Source organism: Oncorhynchus nerka, linkage group LG17 (assembly GCF_034236695.1).
Source record: "Oncorhynchus nerka isolate Pitt River linkage group LG17, Oner_Uvic_2.0, whole genome shotgun sequence".
Classification (NCBI taxonomy): domain Eukaryota; kingdom Metazoa; phylum Chordata; class Actinopteri; order Salmoniformes; family Salmonidae; genus Oncorhynchus; species Oncorhynchus nerka.
In genome coordinates this window covers 52,238,235-52,258,264 of record NC_088412.1, presented here as the reverse complement: position 1 = coordinate 52,258,264, position 20,030 = coordinate 52,238,235, and the positions used below count along the sequence as shown (strand labels likewise).

Genomic DNA, 20,030 nt, shown 5'->3' with positions numbered 1-20,030 from the left:
GCTGAATACAACAGGTGTCAACCTTACAGTGAAATGCTTAATTACGAGCACCTAACAGACAGTTCAGTTTAAAAAAAATACGGATAAGAATAAGAGATGAAAGTAACAAGAAATTAAAGAGGAGCAGTAAAAAATTAACAATATATACAGGGGGGTGCCAGTATCGGAGGCCGAGCAGTTGCCATACCAGGCAGTGATGCAACCAACCAGGATGTTCTCGATTGTGCAGTTGTAGAACTGTAGAACCCATGCCAAATCTTTTCAGTGTCCAGAGGGGGAATAGGTTTTGTCGTGCCTGCTTCACGACTGTCATGGTGTGCTTGGACCATGTTAGTTTGTTGGTGATGTGGACACCAAGGAACTTGAAGCTCTCAACCTGCTCCACTGCAGCCCCATCAATGAAAATGGGGGCATGCTCGGTCCTCTTTTTCCTGTAGTCAATCATCTCTTTTGTCTTGATCACATTGAGGGAGAGGTTGTTGCCCTGGCATCACATGGCCAGGTCTCTGACCTCCTCACTATAGGCTGTCTCGTTGTCAGTGATCATGCCTATCACTATTGTGTCATCGGCAAATTTAATGATGTTGTTGGAGTTGTGCCTGGCCGTGCAATCATGAGTGAACAGGGAGTACAGGAGGGGGCTGAGCACGCACCCCTGAGGAGCCCCTGTGTTGAGGATCAGCGTGGCTGATGTGTTCTTACCTGCCCTTACCACCTGGGGGCGGCTGTCAGGAAGTCCAGGATCCAGTTGGAGAGTGTTGGTGTTTAGTCCCAGGGTCCTTAGCTTATTGGTGAGCTTTGAGGTCACTATGGCGTTGAACACTGAGCTGTAGTTAATGAATAGCATTCTCACATAGGTGTTCCGTCTGTCCAGGTGGGAAAGGGCAGTGTGGAGTGACCAGCTATTCAAAGCACTTCATGGCTACAGACGTGAGTGCTACGGGTCGGTAGTCATTTAGGCAGGTTACCTTAGTGTTCTTGGACACAGGCACTATGGTGGTCTGCTTAAAACATGCTGGTATTGCAGACTCGGACCGGGAGAGGTTGAAAATGTCAATGAAGACACTTGCTAGTTGGTCAGCGCATGCTCGCAGTACGCGTCCTGGTAATCCGTCTGGCCCTGCGGCCTTGTGAATGTTGACCTGTCTAAAGGTCTTACTTACATCGGCTGCGGAGAGCGTTATCACACAGTCGTCCGGAACAGCTGATGCTCTCATGCATGCCTCAGTGTTGCTTGCCTCAAAGCGAGCTTAGAAGTTATTTAGCTTGTCTGGTAGGCTCATGTCACTGGGCAGCTCTCGGCTGTGCTTCCCTTTGTAATCTGTATTGGTTTGAAGGCCCTGCCACATCCGACGAGCGTCAGAACCGGTGTAGTACGGTTCGATCTTAGTCCTGTATTGATGCTTTGCCTGTCTGATGGTTCATTGGAGGGCATAGTGGGATTTCTTATAAGCTTCTGGGTTAGAGTCCCACTCCTTGAAATCGGCAGCTCTAGCCTTTAGCTCAGTGCGGATGCTGCCTGTAATCCATGGTTTCTGTTTGGGTTATGTATGTACGGTCACTGTGGGAATGACGTCATTGATGCACTTATTGATGAAGCAAATGACTGATGTGGTGTACTCCTCAATGCCATTGGAGGAATCAAGGAACAAATTCCAGTCTGTGCTAAAAACAGTCCTGTCATCTGCTTCATCTGACCACTTTTTATTGATCTGGTGCTTCCTGCATTAATTTTTGCGTGTAAGCAGGAATCAGGAGGATAGAATTGTGGTCAGATTTGCCAAATGTAGGGCGAGGAGAACTTTATACGCTTCTCTGTGTGTGGAGTATAGGTGGTGAAGAGTTATTTTCCCATGCACGTTTAACATGTTGATAGAAATTAGGTAAAACTGATTTAACCTGCTACGGCTAGACGTTCCGCTAGCGCGAAATTCAAATTCAATTATTAGAAATATTGAATTTTTATAAAATCACAAGTGCAATACACCAAAATAAAGCTTAACTTCTTGTTAATCCAGCCACCATGTCAGATTTCAAAAAAGCTTTACGGCGAAAGAAAACCATGCGATTATCTGGAGGACAGCACCCCATCATACAAACACAAATCATATTTCAACCAAGCAAGTGCGACACAAAAGTCTGAAATAACGATATCATTCATGCCTTACCTTTGAAGATCTTCTTCTGTTGGCACTCCAAAATGTCCCAGAAACATCACAAATGGTCCTTTTGTTCAATTAATTCCTTGTTTATATCCCCAAAATATCCATTTATTTGGCGTGTTTCAGAAATACACCGGTTCCAACTCACCTAACATAAAATTAGCTAATAAGTTGCCTGTAAACCTGGTCCAAACATTTCAAACATCTTTCCTAATCCAACTTTAGGTATCCTAAAATGTAAATAATCAATTCAATTTAAGATGGAATATACTGTGTTCAATAGCGCGCACCAAACAAAAGAGTCCACTTGGCTTGACACTTAGAAAGTACCGTTGTACTTCTTAATTTCTCAAAGGAAAAACATGACTGTTGACATCTAGTGGAAGCCATAGGAACTGCAATCAGGTGCCTCATAAATCTAGTCTCCCATAGAAAACAAATAGAAAACACAGTGTCCCCCCAAAAAAAAATCCTGGATGGTTTGTCCTCGGGGTTTCGCCTGCCAAATAAGTTTTGTTATATTCACAGACATTATTTTAACAGTTTTAGAAACTTTAGAGTGTTTGCTATCCAAATCTACCAATTATATGCATATCCTAGCTTCAGCGCCTGAGTAGCAGGCAGGTTACTTTGGGCACGCTTTTCATCCAGACGTGAAAATACTGCCCCCCATCCCAAAGAGGTGATTTAAGTTTCCCTGCATTGAAGTCCCCGGCTACTAGGAGCTTCGCCTCTGGGTGAGCGTTTTCTTGTTTGCTTCTGGTGGAATACAGCTCATTCAATGCTATCTTGGTGCCAGTCTCTGCCTGTGGTGGTATGTAAACAGCTATAAAGAATATAAATGAGACCTCTTTTGGTAGGTTATGTGGTCTGCAGCTTATCATGACAAACTCTACCTCAGGCGAGCAATGGCTCGAGACTTTCTTAGATATCGTGTACTGGCTGTTGTTTACAAAAATACATAGACAGCCGCCCCTTGCCTTACCAAACGCTATCCTGCCAGTACATTGTATGACCAGCCAGCTGTATGTTGATATTGTTGTCATTCAGCCACGACTCTGTGAAGCATAAGATGTTACAGTTTTTAATGTCCTTTTGGTAGTTTAATCTTCCCAATATCTCATCCATTTTATTGTCCAAAGATTGCTTATTTGCGAGCAGAATTGAGGGGAGTGGGGGTTTATTCAATCGCCGCCTATTCCACAGAAGGCAGCCCGCCCTCCGACCTCTCTTTCTCCACCTCCTCATCACGCAGTTCAATGGGGTCAGGGCCTGTTCCCAATGGAGCCATATATCCTCCACCTCGGGCTCGTCAGAGTTGTGAAAGAAGAAAAAGGATTCTGCTAGTCTGTGGTGAGTATTTGCAGTCCTGATGTCTTGAAGTTCTTTTCGGACATAAGAGACGGTAGTGAAAACATTATGTACAAAAATAGTAAAAAAATAAAATAAAATACAAAGAACGCAGATAAACTATGTATGTAGTATGTAGTATATGTCCCTGTCTTGTCCCTCTTGATAATAACTTCAATGGATCATAGATTTGTCCATTTGTTCTTATAGCTGCTTTGGGGAATTTATACAATTGCTCAATCCAGGAAATAAATACCAGACAAAAACCAAATGGTTTTAAGACATTCATCAAATATTCCACCCTATCGAACAATTTTTCAGCATCCAATGATACTGGCACTTTTGGAATGTTCAATTTTCTAGTATGATGGATGATATTGAAAAATTGGCAGAGATTGTATGAAGACATCCTATTCCGTACGAACCCCGTATGATCTAAGTGAATAAACCTTTGCATTACTATTTCTATGCAAAAAGCAAATACCGTAGCAATGATTTTATTATTCACATTCAAAAGTGATATTATTCGCATGACAATGGATCCTTGTCTTTCTTTTTAAGTAGGGTGATTGTGTCCAAACATAGTTATTTGGGAAGTGCATCTTTCTCTAGAGCTGTTCTGAACATACGTAACATATTGTATGTAGACTTTAGTCATTTGGGAAGAAAGTGTCTATAAAATTGTGTTGAGATATGAGGTAAACTCCTTATGTCCAAGTAGCATTGTGTTGGATCGACATTTTCTTTGTTATTAGCATAGGATGTTTAAGCTTAAATGTGAAGGACAATGGGCAATGTTCCATAATTATTCTAGGAAGGTATTTACATTCAGAAGCACAGTCAATTAAAGAAAAGTTTACAATAAATCAGTAAATGATCAGTCATCTCCACCGTTCACATAGACTCTTTGATATTGTGGTGTGATACCTTACACGTGTTAGGAAAAGGATATAATTTAGTTGATGACTTGTCTAAAGTTGCATCCTGCACACAGTTAAGCTCATTCAACTGTGGGAGCCTGTGTGATGTTCTCTTGGCCCAATAGTAGTGGTATTAACTTTTCCAGGAATTCTTCCATTTCGGTTGTTCCACAGCTTTTGGGGAAATTTATGAAAAAATATTTGAAAGGCGATTGAAGTCCTCCATCCCGTTAAATCTTTCACTAAGCCCCGTAATGTCTTTTTGTTCATCCACGGTTTTCTGCCAGTTCAGTCAAATCAGTTTATATTTTTTTTGACATGATATTTTCTTCATCTGCTTAGACAGTTTCTCATTGCCAGTGCGAATTTCTGTTTGTAGTGTCTCTAAACTCACTTTTGTCTCTATTTCTAGATCTAGTATTTTCCATAACACTCATTTGCTTCATATCATTTCCATCATTTTTTTTTAGTGAAGAAAGGTTATGCCAAACTGATCCCCTTCACCTGACTACCTCACGCTCGCCATACCGGTCAAATAAACTACCTCACGCTCGCCATACCGGTCAAATAAACTACCTCACGCTCGCCATACCGGTCAAATAAACTACCTCACGCTCGCCATACCGGTCAAATAAACTACCTCACGCTCGCCATACCGGTCAAATAAACTACCTCACGCTCGCCATACCGGTCAAATAAACTACCTCACGCTCGCCATACCGGTCAAATAAACTACCTCACGCTCGCCATACCGGTCAAATAAACTACCTCACGCTCGCCATACCGGTCAAATAAACTACCTCACGCTCGCCATACCGGTCAAATAAACTACCTCACGCTCGCCATACCGCCTATACCGGTCAAATAAACTACCTCACGCTCGCCATACCGGTCAAATAAACTACCTCACGCTCGCCATACCGGTCAAATAAACTACCTCACGCTCGCCATACCGGTCAAATAAACTACCTCACGCTCGCCATACCGGTCAAATAAACTACCTCACGCTCGCCATACCGGTCAAATAAACTACCTCACGCTCGCCATACCGGTCAAATAAACTACCTCACGCTCGCCATACCGGTCAAATAAACTACCTCACGCTCGCCATACCGGTCAAATAAACTACCTCACGCTCGCCATACCGGTCAAATAAACTACCTCACGCTCGCCATACCGGTCAAATAAACTACCTCACGCTCGCCATACCGGTCAAATAAACTACCTCACGCTCGCCATACCGGTCAAATAAACTACCTCACGCTCGCCATTAGACTAATATCTGTACTCTGAGAAGTCAGGTACACACACGTAATAATTCGATCCTCTTCCTAATCCCATTTTTATAAAATGGCCAGAAAGCGTGGTTTGTGTGCAAGAGTATCTGATTCCTTCATTAGTCAATAATGAGGGATATAAAAAGGTACCAGACAGGGCTGTGTTGCCCAATTCCATGCTGGGCAGTCAGCCTGTCTACAGGGCTGCCAGTGTTAGAGCTGTCAACCAGTTATCGCTCCAAAATGGACAGATCATTGATCTGTGTGCTACTACTAGCCACTGCTGTCCTGCTCTGCAATACTGCCCCAGTGATGAGTAAGTGTGTCTGTTTTTGTTGGTGGGGGGCACAGTGCCATTCTGTGTGGGCTTGTCATGGTATGTTGTCAGGGCATATTAAACCAGAGGTGTGTACAGACAGATGTAAAGGTTGCACTTCACTGATCCTATACAGGTGGTGGACACTGTACTTGTACTGTGTATCCTCCAGAACACAGGTCTAACATGTGTGTATAAAGAGCATGCAGGCCAAGGAGGCTATGGCTATTAGAGCAAAAGGGTGTATGACACTAAATGAACTAGAGTTTTGTGTCCTATTTGAGATTGGTATGAGGGAAGTGGCATATATAGTGATATACAGCAGATACTTTTGCTGACATTTTATATTTACGTCACTTAGCAGAAACTATCCAGAGCAACTAGGGTTACTTGACAGATATTTCAGCTCGGGATTCGAAACAGCGACCTTCAAATCAAATCAAATCAAATGTTATTTGTCACATACACATGGTTAGCAGATGTTAATGCGAGTGTAGCGAAATGCTTGTGCTTCTAGTTCCGACAATGCAGTGATAACCAACAAGTAATCTAACTAACAATTCCAAAACTACTGTCTTATACACAGTGTAAGGGGATAAGGAATATGTACATAAGGATATATGAATGAGTGATGGTACAGAGCAGCATACAGTAGATGGTATCGAGTACAGTATATACATATGAGATGAGTATGTAGACAAAGTAAACAAAGTGGCATAGTTAAAGTGGCTAGTGACATAAGGATGCAGTCGATGATCTAGAGTACAGTATATACGTATGCATATGAGATGAATAATGTAGGGTAAGTAACATTATATAAGGTAGCATTGTTTAAAGTGGCTAGTGATATATTTACATCATTTCCCATCAATTCCCATTATTAAAGTGGCTGGAGTTGGGTCAGTGTCAATGACAGTGTGTTGGCAGCAGCCACTTGACCTTTTGGTTATTGGTCCAACCACTAGGCTATCTGCCGCCTGGTGGCTGACTAACTTATGGTAATACACTGATTGGACCTCATCATACTGGAACGGCATATGAGTTTTCTGAGCAAAGCTCTGTACATACAGTAGAATAGGCCAACAACTTCTGTGGCCTTAATTAGGATAGTTAACCTGTAATAACTTTTGCAATGCATATCATAGATGGCTTTCATATATTGTATGTTGTTATGTAAACTGATTAGGTTTATTAGCCATTTAAACGTACAGTACTAGATAAGGGAAAACATACTTATAATATTAAACATTTGCACAGTTTTTTTGTGTTTGAAGTTGAGATATCAGAAGCTATCGTCATCTTAGTATGTGTGTGCATGTATTACGGTCAGGAGTTGACCATCAGTGTGGGACGGAATGCTACACGTCCAGGAGTTGACCATCAGTGTGGGACGGACTGCTACACGTCCAGGAGTTGACCATCAGTGTGGGACGGACTGCTACACGTCCAGGAGTTGACCATCAGTGTGGGACGGACTGCTACACGTCCAGGAGTTGACCATCAGTGTGGGACGGAATGCTACACGTCCAGGAGTTGACCATCAGTGTGGGACGGAATGCTACACGTCCAGGAGTTGACCATCAGTGTGGGACGGAATGCTACACGTCCAGGAGTTGACCATCAGTGTGGGATGGAATGCTACACGTCCAGGAGTTGACCATCAGTGTAACATCACCACCTGTTCATGCTGGTGAACATCTGCACTTTGACCTTTTTGTCCTAACTACACTAGAAATTACACTCAAATCAGGGGGGGGGGGGGGGATAGTCTTTCCACTCCATTTTACTTGGGAGCACAGGAACAGACACATTTCCCGTTATTCCTTGCCTAGGCTTACCTACAATTTTCTATCCTCGAAATACAAAGCTCAGACATTACAAAACGGCACAGTTGTGAGTGAATGCATACAGTAGGTTACTTTCGTTCTCTAGGACCATGGTTGGTGTGTTGCCATGTCTGTATTTCTGACCTTGATGGCTGCGTTGTGTCTGGCATAGCAACATAGATGTGCCAATACTTGGCACCAACTGATGGTGAAAAGTGTTACTATTTGTCTATATTGGTGGTCAGTTTGTAGTGTTTGATCTTTGTATACCAGGCCCTGTGTTATGTGTATGGTTGGTTATGACTGTGTTATTGTGTGTGACTGTTCATGGATTGGTATTTGAGTTATATCAATGGCTGTGGATTGTGGTCCAGAACAGGCCCGTTGATGGTGAAGGGTGTACCAGCAGGCTCCATGGCACGAAGTGTCTCCCGACGAGACACCAATGGAATGATCTGGGCACAGGTTGCTAGTAGGTACGGATGCAGATGCACTACTGTTTGGTGTGTACATGTGAAATGTTGTTCATTACTAATATAACATTTACATTCTACTATGTGGACATTTTTAAACCAATTGCATTATTTAAATGGGATTCTACTAATCTAGAAAAAGTTTTCAAACTGTGACAGCACTCTCTCTCCTTCAGAATGACAGATGTGACAAGTACATCATTTGATCTCAGAGCAGGACTTCCAGACAGGGGTGTACCGTGTTGAGTTTGACTCTGAAGCCTATTGGAAGTCTCAGGGAACCACGCATTTTCACAACACTGCCGAATTGAGTACAATCTCTAACCCGCTCAGAGACCTAGTACACAAATGTAGGTTATGTAGCATGATGTAATGCTCTAACTATAACCAGTTTTGTTTTACTATGGTGTCCCCTTTCCTTATAATCACAGGTTGTACAACTGAATGGTTGTGTGAACATTTTGTGCAGAGAAATTCTGTCAAATCTTGTACATCAGTACCACTGGAGTGTAATAAGCAAGAGTGGACATTTGTAATAGAGGAATGTGGCTAGAGACTAGATTACCTTTAGTACTACACTAGTCTTGTCCCCAGACCAGAAAATATCAACAGAAAGGACTCACCATGGAGTAGACAAACCATGTAAACATTTGGAACTAAAAAAAGAGAGAATGATTAGTTGGGTAGAGGGAAAATAAAATGTGACAGTTTAAATCGCATGAAAAGTGACTGAATTGCTTATGACCCCGCACACTGGCTTTGATTCAATAGCTGTTTCTTTGCTACTCTACAAATTTGTTCGTCCTCGGTGAAGAGGTCACAGACCTAGTTGGCCAAAGGTTATCTGCCTTCCTGAATGTTGGTCTGTGGGAGTGAGGTGAAAAAGCAGTACAAACTGATGTGCCGTGTACAGGTGGTGTTCGCGGTCCACGCGGAGGGACATTGTCACAACACCCTGGTCCTGTTGCGGAGTCCCTTCTCCTACCACGGCTGTCGTGATAAACGCACACACACACCTGACCAGGCTTAACAAATAAAGAGCAGGTAAACAACTGAGTGAGCCTTCCTTTGCTTAACGAACACTGCCACACACATTACTACGTAAAGCGGGACGATTGTCTGCACTGGCCAGTTAAGGGATGAGCGTCTCGGAGTAACACAAACTCCTGGGAAGAGAACGCACATGAATGATTTCGCTCAGCTCCCTTCTATAGGCTACTGTGTAGGTTTACTAGTGATAAAAGTGGTTCATTGTAGGGAAGGTGAATCCATGGGTAGCATATACCTGAAGCCTACAGGTACTGTATAATGTAACATGTTATACGCATGTATTAGCCTGTAAGATGTCTGTGTAGGACTATGTATTACTTTTTCAGTGTCCTACTGACAAAAGAAAAGTTGCTATAAAAAGCAGTGGCGAGAGATGCAGAAAAAAGACGTGAGGTTTCAGAGGTGTTTCCCAGAACATGGCAATGAATGTGTTTTATTCATATTTTGTTAACAAAAAAAAAAAACATGACAAAGTCCAACAGTTCAACTCGTCTTTTACTGGCTGTTATACCAAAGATCCTACTGTATACCTCACCTACTGTATACTGCTTTTACTGGCTGTTATACCAAAGATTGTGGAAGATTGACAAGATGGCTAACCGTTCGGTTTCACCATGTAGAAAGTTGTCTGCGTTGTCAGAGGGGGGGGCAGGAACTCTAGCAAAATGAAATTGCTAAACTAGACACAAGAGGCGCATTAGTAGGCGCTACATCGAATTAAGCTAGTTTTTTGGGGCCAAATCGACAGCGTCTACAGTTAATATTTCTATAAATGCATCTTCTGAACAATTTAGTACAAAAAAAAGTCAAATGAATATGCCTGACATTGAACGAGCAAATATATTATTTGTATACCAGATTTGACACTTCATTCCCATAGATTCAAAAGTCACTACTTCCTCTCTGTCATCCTCCACTTCCTGATGGATGGTAGTAATGCAAGAGTCTGCACTCAGGCTCCAGCTATGACTCTGTTCAGACAGAGCAGAGAATAGTGAGAACCGGAGAGCTGAGGATCCAAGAGGATTGTACATGTCATGGTCCAAGCAGCCAGAGTAGAACAGGCCTCTGATTGGACAGCAGGAAAAATTGAATACAGCCAATCATTGATACAATAGACAGACACTTGAGTAGGAATCCTTCTGGAAACCTACACAGCCTGTTGTCATGGAAACTTTGTGCCAGAGCTCCATTCTAGTTGGAAAATAAAAAAGCAAATACACTAACTTCAGTTTAAAAACAATCCAAACCTTTACTGTATCTTTCAACCAAGAATCCAAAGTGAAAACAGTTTAGAAAAAATAAAAATAACTCAAGGCACAAATATGAATATTGCAAAAATGTCATACTATACATTACAAATTATGTAATGGTGAATATACTCATTAGAAAAATTGTATATCTATTTTTGGATATTCGTACAACCAACAGAGGCAGTAGGAGGGGAGAGTAGGGGGGGTCCCTTGCCCCCTCCCAATTGGGCTGGGGGTGTAAACCAAACCACTAGCGACCGGGTGTAGCCAGCACACTGCCCAGCCGCCCCCTAAACTACCCTTCCTTCCATACCTCGCCCCCTACTCCTCTCAGAGGCAATAACAATATGTACAACTCTGAGTTATGTCCCAAATCGCACCCTATTCTCTATATAGTGTACTACTTCTGACCAGAGCCAGTAGTGCATTATATAGGGAATAGGGTTCCATTTGGGACACAGGGAATAATGACCCTAGATAATCTTCAGTGATGGGTGCTTTCTCTAATTCATCTCTTTAATACTCGTCACACTGTTCCCTGAACAGATTGAAAGACAGACTATGACAGGGAGAGAGAACATAAAGAAGCGGAATCCCTTCCAGCGAGTGAGATGCCGGGATCCAGAAAAAGAAGCTACTGACTCAAGAGTGCATCTCTCTGCTACAGTAAATCATAGTGCCCTCAAGTGGGGGGACAGCTTGGCTGCCCATAACTTCTACAGTGTATATAAAAACAATGACAGCGGTTATCCTCTTATGCAAACATCTGTTACCGGGCAAAAGGCATAGCAAAAGAGAAACCCCCCAACCCAGTCCCTAACACTGACCTATACCCAGAGACATATAGGTAACTACCAAAATAAAATAAACACTTGACTAAATGAGGGCTACAAAGTATAGAAAGCAGATGCTTCCATGCAGGTGTGGTTCCTGAGTTAATGAAGCAATTAACATCCCATCAATGTTAGGGTCATGTATAAAAATGCCCAGCTGCCCATTATCAGACACTTGTAGAATCTATGCCAAGGCGCATTGAAGCTGTTCTGGCGGCCCAATGCCCTATTAAGACACTATGTTGGTGTTTCCTTTATTTTGGTCGTTACCTGTATGTTCTGTATATGGCTCTTTTAACACTTACACCCAGATGCCTACTATCAACACTAGTCTATCTGGATGCTGAGACACCATAGTGGAGCTCATGGGAGGAGAATTCATTTAAAAAAAGGGAAGGAAGGAAAGACGAGCAGAGATAAGAAGTGTAGAAGAAGAGGCAGGTGGAAGAATTAGGAGGTATCAGAAGTGGAACTTTGGCACAGTTGACCACCTCCAACAGAATGTCTTATCACTACCGTGTTTACTTTGATTCCGTCTCACCCGATTGGTCAGAAATACACCATTGAGGTCTTATGTAACCGTAGCAAATGTCTGTTAACCAAAACAGACTTGAGCCTGGCACTTTGTTAGCCACTTTAGCTTTGGAGCGAAAATGACTGTAAACATCTTCAGGCCGCTCCTCCACAGCACTACAAGAGTGACGGGACAGAGAGGGCTAGGCTACGTTCCAAATTACCCTACTCCCAATATAGTGTACTACTTTGACCAGGACGCATAGGACTCCAGTCAAAAGTAGTGCACTATATAGGACTCAGGGTGCCATTTTGGATAAACCCCATGTTTGGAGCAGGACAGGAGGTTCCCAGTACTGCAATACTGTGATGGAGAAAACATGGGTAGTTTGAATAGAGCAGTTCTACTTGAGACATACATTTGATAAATCAACATCGCTAGCAAAACACCCAGACAATTTAACTATGCACTGTATGGGCAAAATATATGTAGAAGAGAAAAAACGCTAATAGGTACAAAGAAATTAACTGCTAATCTTGCAGTGCTCAAAACTTGAACAATTTAAAGTATTCATGGCCCAAATTTCAGTCTGTGCCATTCAAGAACAGGGTTAACTGTTAGCTTTAGCTGCTGTTCTTTCATTCTGGCCCCTAAATACCTCACAAGCCTATTAGGACCATATCACAGTTCACACAAACACACCAGCCCAAACCACAAGCTCATGCGCATGGTCCACTTACCTAACACACGAGACGTACACACGAGACGTACATGAGCCACAGACACGTCTGAAACATAATCCTGTGCCAAACACGCTATTCGCACTGTATACACTCCTCCTCCATAATAGCAAACTACACACACCAGAGGAAGATAGAACGACATCTCAGCTTACCATTTAGCAGCAGCAGTCCTTAGCTCTGGTCCAGGGTGTTACGTGTGGCTTGCTGTTGAAGGCTCAGCATCAGAAAACTACACATAACACCCTGGACCAGAGCTACGACAGTCCTTTGAACCCTGGCCTCAATCTGTCTTTCTGTACAGGAACACACTCCATAACGTCAGTTAGTCTATTTTCAAACTGTGCGCCTCGAAAAAAAAAAAAAAACACTAAAAAGGGAAACTGAAAAAGTAAACATCTTGAAATGATCAAATAAATTATGCTTAAAAAAAACATCTAGTAACAAAATAAATCAAGGCATGCAAAAGATAGTCAACCTAAGAGATTTGTTCATTTTAAAGCCAAATGTCCATCTATTGTTACATCTTCCCAGTGAAATGGAAGAACCACTACTCACTCTGTTAAGTCCTTTAAGTCCTCAGGAAGAAGGTAGCTGCCAAAACAAAATTCAAATCCACTGGAATAACTTAACAGGAGCGTTTAAAAGGCCAGATATGTACATACGTGTTCTGTGCTCAAGCTTTTCAGTGGCCAGTATTTACACGTGTTCTGTGCATCATGCGTGTCGGCAGTGCAGCAAAGAAACAGCAAAACGCTCATCGTGTGAAACACAGAGAAGTGATCTAAAACATCCGTTAAAAAAAGGAAAAAATAAATACTAAGAAAATAGATCATATCAGAAAATGTACATCACAATAAACACAAGTCGCCCCCCCCCCCGCTTAGCTCCTCTATTTCCTCCTCTTTAAGGAATATGTTTGAATACATGTTTCACCTTTAAAAAATGACGATGTGCAAAAAAAATTATATAACACGAAGACAAAAATGTCTGTTGGCTCGTAAGGTGATACTGAGACGTTAGAAGTTAAAGCTGTGCTGAGAGATGAGGTCAGAGTCCCAAATGGCACCCTATTCCCTATATAGTGCCCTACTTTTGACCAGAGCCCTAAGGCTTTAATCGAGTTATATATAGCAGTATTTTTTTTACGATATCAATACCTGATTCTACGAATCGATTTGTAAAAGAAAGAAAATAACTTTTTCCCTCTCTCGTAACTGTAGCTAGCGCTAGTCGGCTGTACCTGTGCCAAACCTATTGGATGAAAAATACCATAGCTTGTTCGCCATCTTTTTAAATAGGGATCCAAAAGGTTTTTAGCACTTTCATTTCCCCGACCGATCAAAACTCGTCTTCTCTCTCGTCTCTCTGCAGCAGACATAGACAGTGTACAAATCATTAGGAACACCTGCTCATTCCATGACAGAATGAGCAGGTGAACGCTACGATCCCTTATTGATTTCACTTGTTAAATCCACTTCAAAATCAGTGTTGATGAAGGGAGGAGACATTAAAGAAGGATATTTTAGATCTTAAGGCAACTGAGACATGTATTGTGTGTGCCATTCAGAGGGTGAATGGGCAAGACAAAAGATTTAAGTGCCTTTGAACGGGGTATGGTAGTAGGTTCCAGGCGCACCGGTTTGAGTATGTCACTGCAACGCTGCCGGGTTTTTCCCCACTCTCAACAGTTACCCATGTGTATCAAGAATGGTCCACCACCTAAAAAATATCCAGCCAACTTGACAACTGTGGGCAGCATTGAGTCAACATGGGGTGGCATCGCTGTGGACAGCTTGAGACACCTTGTAAGAGTCCATGCCCCCAATGAATTGAGGCTTTTCTGATGACAAAAAGGGAGTGCAACTCAATATTAGGAAGGTGGTCCTAATGTTTTGTACAGTCAGTATATAGTGAGCAATATATTTTGAATAACAAATGGCAATTTTAAAAAATCAAATAAAAAATAAACGAAAAAAAATTGCTGTACCGAATAGCAATACATATCGGCACCTAAGTATCATTGTGGGGTCCTTGGCAATTCTAGCCTTATAGGGAATAGGGTACCATTTGGGAGGCAGCCAGAGAGCCGTGGTTCTGAGGCGGAGCCTGACACTAAGGCGTTGCAGTAAACATCAGATGTGGGAATAAAACTAATGCTGTCCTTCCCTCCTCATACTGTATTGTGAAGTAGCTCAGTAGCTAAAGCCGGCATGAACACACTGACATGCAGTGACACACAAACACAAAATGTCAGACACACATCCTTGCAAGCACACACACACACAATCACAGAAACATACACAATCAATTGTTCGATTAAACAGACCCTATATGCCCCTTCCTCTCATGTTTTTTGTTGTTTTTTTGAGTAAAGTTTCTTGGCAGCGTTACATGGTGTGACTCCCACCCCCAGCCCCTCTTTGCCCAGCTTTGGGGTACTGTTTGATGCTTGAGGGAGTGTGAAGGGTTTAAGGGGTCAGGTGGGATTCAGAGTTCAGTAGTCTGCGATGGGTGCCAGATCAGGGTGCAGGTCCACGGTGATGTTCTTATACAGGGAGCTCAGAGAGATCTCAGGGGTGTAGTTAAGGTTGTTCAGGCCATCCAGGTGCTGCCTTTCTTTGGAGTACCTCAGCAGCTTGTACCTGCAGAGAGAGGAAAGGAAGGAGGATTAGCTAGCAGTTCGCATTCATACCAGCAGTCACAGCTCAAAATGCCATGATCAAAAGTAGGTCACTGTGTAGGAAATAGGGTGCCATTTCAGGTACAGTCACAGGGAGAGGAGGATAAGCTAGCAGTTGGCATTTATACCTGGAGTCACAGTGAGAGGAGATGAAAGGGGATTAGCCTAGTTAGCGGTTAGCATTGACAGTAATGAATCCAATTATACACACCACCACAGGGATCCTTAGTTAGCGCTAATGACATTGGGGAGATCCATAGTTTGCATTTGCATAATGAAACCAGGAGGATCCTTTAGTTAGTGTAAGCTGATTCATTAGCGTTAAAAGCTGTCTGGAGGAGCTTGTGCTCTAGTTGCAGATGGAAAACCTTTACCCAAAGAGAGAAACTCTTCTGCCCCCTCTCCTCCTCCCTGCATCTCATCTCTGAACATATCCCTCTAGTGCAGAGTTACGATGAGGACTGTAATGCGGATGAGACCTGGTTGACTTGTGTTAAAAGGGACTGTCAACACGGCGAAAGGGACCAACGAATGGAGAGTTAACAACTCAATGCTGGCACAGAAAACACCCACGCACATACAGTAGCACAAACCACTGACACTTGGCCTGGAAGGTAAGCAACTCTTATTCTATCAATCATAGCTCTGTGGTTGCACCAACGCTAGAGTTCTCTCTCTCTCTCTCTCTCTCTCTACTACCTGGCATGATGACTCCCTGCTGGCCCCAGTCCACCTGGCCGTGCTGCTGCTCCAGTTTCAACTGTTCTGCCTGCGGCTATGGAACCCTGACCTGTTCACGGGTTTGCTACCTACCCCAGACCTGTTTTCAACTCTCTAGAGACAGCAGGAGCGGTAGAGATACTCCTAATGATCGGCTATGAAAAGCTGACTTGATGCACCCTTGACAATTACTGTGATTAGACCATGCTGAACATTGAACATCTTGGCCATGTTCTGTTATAATCTCCACCCAGCACAGCCGGAAGAGGACTGGCCACCCCACACAGCCTGGTTCCTCTCTAGGTTTTGGCCTTTCTAGGGAGTTTTTCGTAGACACTGTGCTTCTACACCTGCATTGCTTGCTGTTTGGGGGTTTAGGCTGGGTTTCTGTACAGCACTTTGAGATATCAGCTATATAAATACATTTGTTTTGATAAATGTGAAGTAAAACATGAGAAAGTGCAGATGGCTGGATACAGCGAAAAGTTAAAGGTACTGAAATAAAATAGAAATGAAGTTACTTACTCCTGCCCGCAAAGGTGCATGCTATTCAATCCATCACTGCCCGCAAAGGTGCATGCTATTCAATCCATCACTGCCCGCAAAGGTGCATGCTATTCAATCCATCACTGCCCGCAAAGGTGCATGCTATTCAAGCCATCACTGCCCGCAAAGGTGCATGCTATTCAAGCCATCACTGCCCACAAAGGTGCATGCTATTCAAGCCATCACTGCCCACAAAGGTGCATGCTATTCAATCCATCACTGCCCGCAAAGGTGCATGCTATTCAATCCATCACTGCCCGCAAAGGTGCATGCTATTCAAGCCATCACTGCCCACAAAGGTGCATGCTATTCAAGCCATCACTGCCCACAAAGGTGCATGCTATTCAATCCATCACTGCCTGCATCTGCTCGCCCGTCCAGCATCACTACTCTGGACGGCTCGGACTACGTGGACAACTACAAATACCTGGGTGTCTGGTTAGACTAAACTCTCCTTCCAGACTCACATTAAGCATCTCCAATCCAAAATTAAATCTAGAATCGGCTTCTTATATCGCAACAAAGCATCCTTCACTCATGCTGCCAAACATACCCTCGTAAAACTGACCATCCTACCGATCCTTGACTTCGGTGATGTCATCTATAAAATAGCCTCCAACACTCTACTCAACAAACGGGATGCAGTCGATCACAGTGCCATCCGTTTTGTCACCAAAGCCCCATACACTACCCACCATTGCGACCTGTACGCTCTCGTTGGTTGGCCCTCGCTTCATACTCGTCGCCAAACCCACTGGCTACAGGTTATCTACAAGTCTCTGCTAGGTAAAGCCCCGCCTTAATCTCAGCTCACTGGTCACCATAGCAGCACCCACTCATACCTACTGGAGCGCGTGCTACATCTCACTGGTCACCCCCAAAGCCAATTCCTCCTTTGGTCGTCTTTCCTTCCAGTTCTCTGCTGCCCATGACTGGAACGAATTGCAAAAATCTCTGAAGCTGGAGACTCACATCTCCCTCACTAGCTTTAAGCACCAGCTGTCAGAGCAGCTTACAGATCACTGACCCTGTACATAGCCCATCTGTAAACAGCCCATCTATCTAATCCCCAAACTGGTATTTATAGATTTATTTTGCTCCTTTGCACCCCAGTATCTCTACCTGCACATTCATATTCTGCCGATCTACCATTCCAGTGTTTAATTGCTATATTGTAATTACTTTGCCACCATGGCCTATTTATTTCCTTAACTTACCTCATTTGCACTCGCTGTATATAGAGACTTTTTGTTTTCTTTTGTTCTACTCTATTATTGACTATGTTTTGTTTATTCCATGTGGAACTCTGTGTTGTTGTATGTGTCGAATTGCTACGCTTTATCTTGGCCAGGTCTCAGTTGCAAATGAGAACTTGTTCTCAACTGGCCTACCTGGTTAATTAAAAGGGAGATAGATGAGGAACAGCTGCACTCAAGTAGTAGGATTAACAGCGATCTCTACCGTGAGATTTTTACAGCAAGGGACTGTTGAAGAGATCTTCTGTTGAATCTGACAATTAATCTTAATGGTTGTACAGTCGTCTCAAATAAAACTGTGAAGGACCTCGGCGTTACTCTGGACCCTGATCTCTCTATTGAAGAACATATCAAGACCATTTCGAGGACAGCTTTTTTCCATCTACGTAACATTGCAAAAATCAGAAACTTTCTGTCCAAAAATGACGCAGAAAAATTAATCCATGCTTTTGTCACTTCTAGGTTAGACTACTGCAATGCTCTACTTTCCGGCTACCCGGATAAAGCACTAAATAAACTTCAATTAGTGCTAAATACGGCTGCTAGAATCCTGACTAGAACCAAAAAATTTGATCATATTACTCCAGTGCTAGCCTCTCTACACTGGCTTCCTGTCAAAGCAAGGGCTGATTTCAAGGTTTTACTGCTAACCTACAAAGCATTACATGGGCTTGCTCCTACCTATCTCTCTGATTTGGTCCTGCCGTACATACCTACACGTACGCTACGGTCACAAGACGCAGGCCTCCTAATTGTAACTAGAATTTCTAAGCAAACAGCTGGAGGCAGGGCTTTCTCCTATAGAGCTCAATTTTTATGGAACGGTCTGCCTACCCATGTCAGAGACGCAAACTCGGTCTCAACCTTTAAGTCTTTACTGAAGACTCATCTCTTCAGTGGGTCATATGATTGAGTGTAGTCTGGCCCAGGAGTGGGAAGGTGAACGGAAAGGCTCTGGAGCAACGAACCGCCCTTGCTGTCTCTGCCTGGCCGATTCCCCTCTTTCCACTGGGACTCTCTGCCTCTAACCCTATTACAGGGGCTGAGTCACTGGCTTACTGGGGCTCTCTCATGCCGTCCCTGGAGGGGGTGCGTCACCTGAGTGGGTTGATTCACTGTTGTGTTCATCCTGTCTGGGTTGGCACCCCCCCCTTGGGTTGTGCCATGGCAGAGATCTTTGTGGGCTATACTCAGCCTTGTCTCAGGATGGTAAGTTGGTGGTTGAAGATATCCCTCTAGTGGTGTGGGGGCTGTGCTTTGGCAAAGTGGGTGGGGTTATATCCTTCCTGTTTGGCCCTGTCCGGGGGTTGTCCTCGGATGGGGCCACTGTGTCTCCTGACCCCTTCTGTCTCAGCCTCCAGTATTTATGCTGCAGTAGTTTATGTGTCGGGGGGCTAGGGTCAGTTTGTTATATCTGGAGTACTTCTCCTGTCCTATTCGGTGTCCTGTGTGAATCTAAGTGTGCATTCTCTAATTCTCTCCTTCTCTCTCTCTCTCGGAGGACCTGAGCCCTAGGACCATGCCCCAGGACTACCTGACATGATGACTCCTTGCTGTCCCCAGTCCACCTGGCCATGCTGCTGCTCCAGTTTCAACTGACCTGAGCCCTAGGACCACGCCCCAGGACTACCTGACATGTTGACTCCTTGCTGTCCCCAGTCCACCTGGCCATGCTGCTGCTCCAGTTTCAACTGTTCTGCCTTACTATTATTCAACCATGCAGGTCATTTATGAACATTTGAACATCTTGGCCATGTTCTGTTATAATCTCCACCCGGCACAGCCAGAAGAGGACTGGCCACCCCACATATGCTCTCTCTAATTCTCTCTTTCTTTCTCTCTCTCGGAGGACCTGAGCCCTATGACCGTGCCCCAGGACTACCTGACATGATGACTCCTTGCTGTCCCCAGTCCACCTGACTGTGCTGCTGCTCCAGTTTCAACTGTTCTGCCTTACTATTATTTGACCATGCTGGTCATTTATGAACATTTGAACATCTTGGCCATGTTCTGTTATAATCTCTACCCGGCACAGCCAGAAGAGGACTGGCCACCCCACATAGCCTGGTTCCTCTCTAGGTTTCTTCCTAGGTTTTGGCCTTTCTAGGGAG

The 20,030-nt window shown here is 43.6% G+C and overlaps 1 protein-coding gene across 3 annotated transcripts in view; it reads right to left on the bottom strand.

The window, feature by feature from the left end:
- Positions 1–9,777: 9,777 nt before the first annotated feature.
- Positions 9,778–20,030, bottom strand: part of LOC115145403 (beta-1,4-galactosyltransferase 6-like) — a 48,278-nt gene continuing 38,025 nt past the window's right edge. For all 3 annotated transcript variants that reach the window (XM_029686939.2, XM_029686941.2, XM_029686940.2), the window contains one exon: positions 9,778–15,359. In XM_029686939.2, coding sequence (XP_029542799.1) covers positions 15,212–15,359 — 148 coding nt within the window. In that variant the 3' untranslated portion in view covers positions 9,778–15,211. The remainder of the gene's footprint in view (positions 15,360–20,030) is intronic.